General features: G+C 39.7%; 1 protein-coding gene across 1 annotated transcript in view; it reads right to left on the minus strand.

Annotated features, from left to right (window-relative positions):
- Window positions 1-261: 261 nt before the first annotated feature.
- Window positions 262-1451, minus strand: part of LOC105816401 (zinc finger protein 658B-like) — a 550416-nt gene continuing 549226 nt past the window's right edge. The window contains exon 6 of the mRNA XM_012651811.1: window positions 262-1406. Coding sequence (XP_012507265.1) covers window positions 523-1406 — 884 coding nt within the window. The 3' untranslated portion in view covers window positions 262-522. The remainder of the gene's footprint in view (window positions 1407-1451) is intronic.

A 1451-nucleotide genomic window follows, 5' to 3' on the forward strand; every position in this document is an offset into this window, starting at 1 on the left:
AAGTTGAATTCTTATAGTTCTTCTAAAATTTATTATATTCATAGGGTTTCATCCCAGTCTAACCGAGAGTTGGCTAAACTATGTGTATTTAACTAATAGTCCAAACCTGTAAGAGTTTAACAGAATATAAACTTAATTCTTACTTAAAAAAAAAAAATCCAACTGGTGAGTATCTGGAAGTGGAGAATTCAGTTCCACACAATTTTTCAGACTAGCTTCTTTGACCTTGTGCTCTATCATGTTCAACACACAGGACCCAAGTTTGCTGCAAAAGTCATCTCTACTCCATCCTAACACAGACCAGGAAGAATGTAAGGTGATTTATTTCAAGGGCCAGGATTAAATGTGATATATATCATTAGCATCACATTCGACGGTCAGCCCCATCTGGATGAACAAAAGATTGGGAGTTTTTGCCAAGCTATGAGCCTAGTGTAAAAGGAAATGGTTAAGGGAACAATTTGCCAGTCAATGTGAGATGAGTTTCTACACTGCGTATTATATAATAAGGTATCAGTTTCTTCAGGACTTCCCAAATTCATTACAGGTTATGGCTTTCTCTCTGGTATGCATTCTGGTGTGATGTACTCTAAGAGCTGCCTTACGGACAAACCTTTTCCCACATTCTTCACATTCATAGGGTTTCTCCCCTGTGTGAATTCTCTGGTGTACTCTGAGGGTTGAATTTTGGGCAAACGCTTTCCCACATTCATTACACTCATAGGGTTTCTCCCCTGTGTGAATTCTCTGGTGTGCACTAAGGTGCGACTTCTGGGAGAAAGTTTTTCCGCATTCATTACATTCATAGGATTTTACACCTGTGTGAATTCTCTGATGTACTCTGAGTGTTGAATTATGAGCAAATGGTTTCCCACATATATTACATTCATAAGGTTTCTCCCCTGTGTGAATTCTCTGATGTGCACTAACATATGACTTCTCAGAGAAAGTCTTCCCACACTGATTACATTCATAGGGTTTCTCTCCTGTGCGAGTTCTCAGATGTGCTCTGAGGTGTGATGTCTTGGAGAAAGTTTTCCCACATTCATTACATTCATAGGGTTTCTCGCCTGTGTGAATTCTGTGATGTGCCCTGAGGGCTGAATTATCTGCAAAAGTTTTCCCACATTCATTACATTCATAGGGTTTTTCCCCTGTATGAATTCTCAGATGTGCACAGAGGTGTGTTCTTTGGGAGAAAGTTTTTCCACATTCATTACACTCATAAGGTTTCTCCCCTGTGTGAATTCTTTGATGCACTATGAGAGCTGCCTTATAGACAAAAGTTTTCCCACATATGTTACATTCATAGGGTTTTTCCCCTGTGTGAATTCTCTCATGTCCACTGAGGTATGACTTCTGGGAGAAAGTTTTCCCACATTCACTACATTCATAAGGTTTTTCCCCTGTGTGAATTCTCTGATGTGTACTGAGGTGAGTCTTCTGGGAGA

This window comes from Propithecus coquereli, unplaced genomic scaffold (assembly GCF_000956105.1).
Source record: "Propithecus coquereli isolate 6110/MARCELLA unplaced genomic scaffold, Pcoq_1.0 Scaffold370, whole genome shotgun sequence".
NCBI classification, from domain to species: domain Eukaryota; kingdom Metazoa; phylum Chordata; class Mammalia; order Primates; family Indriidae; genus Propithecus; species Propithecus coquereli.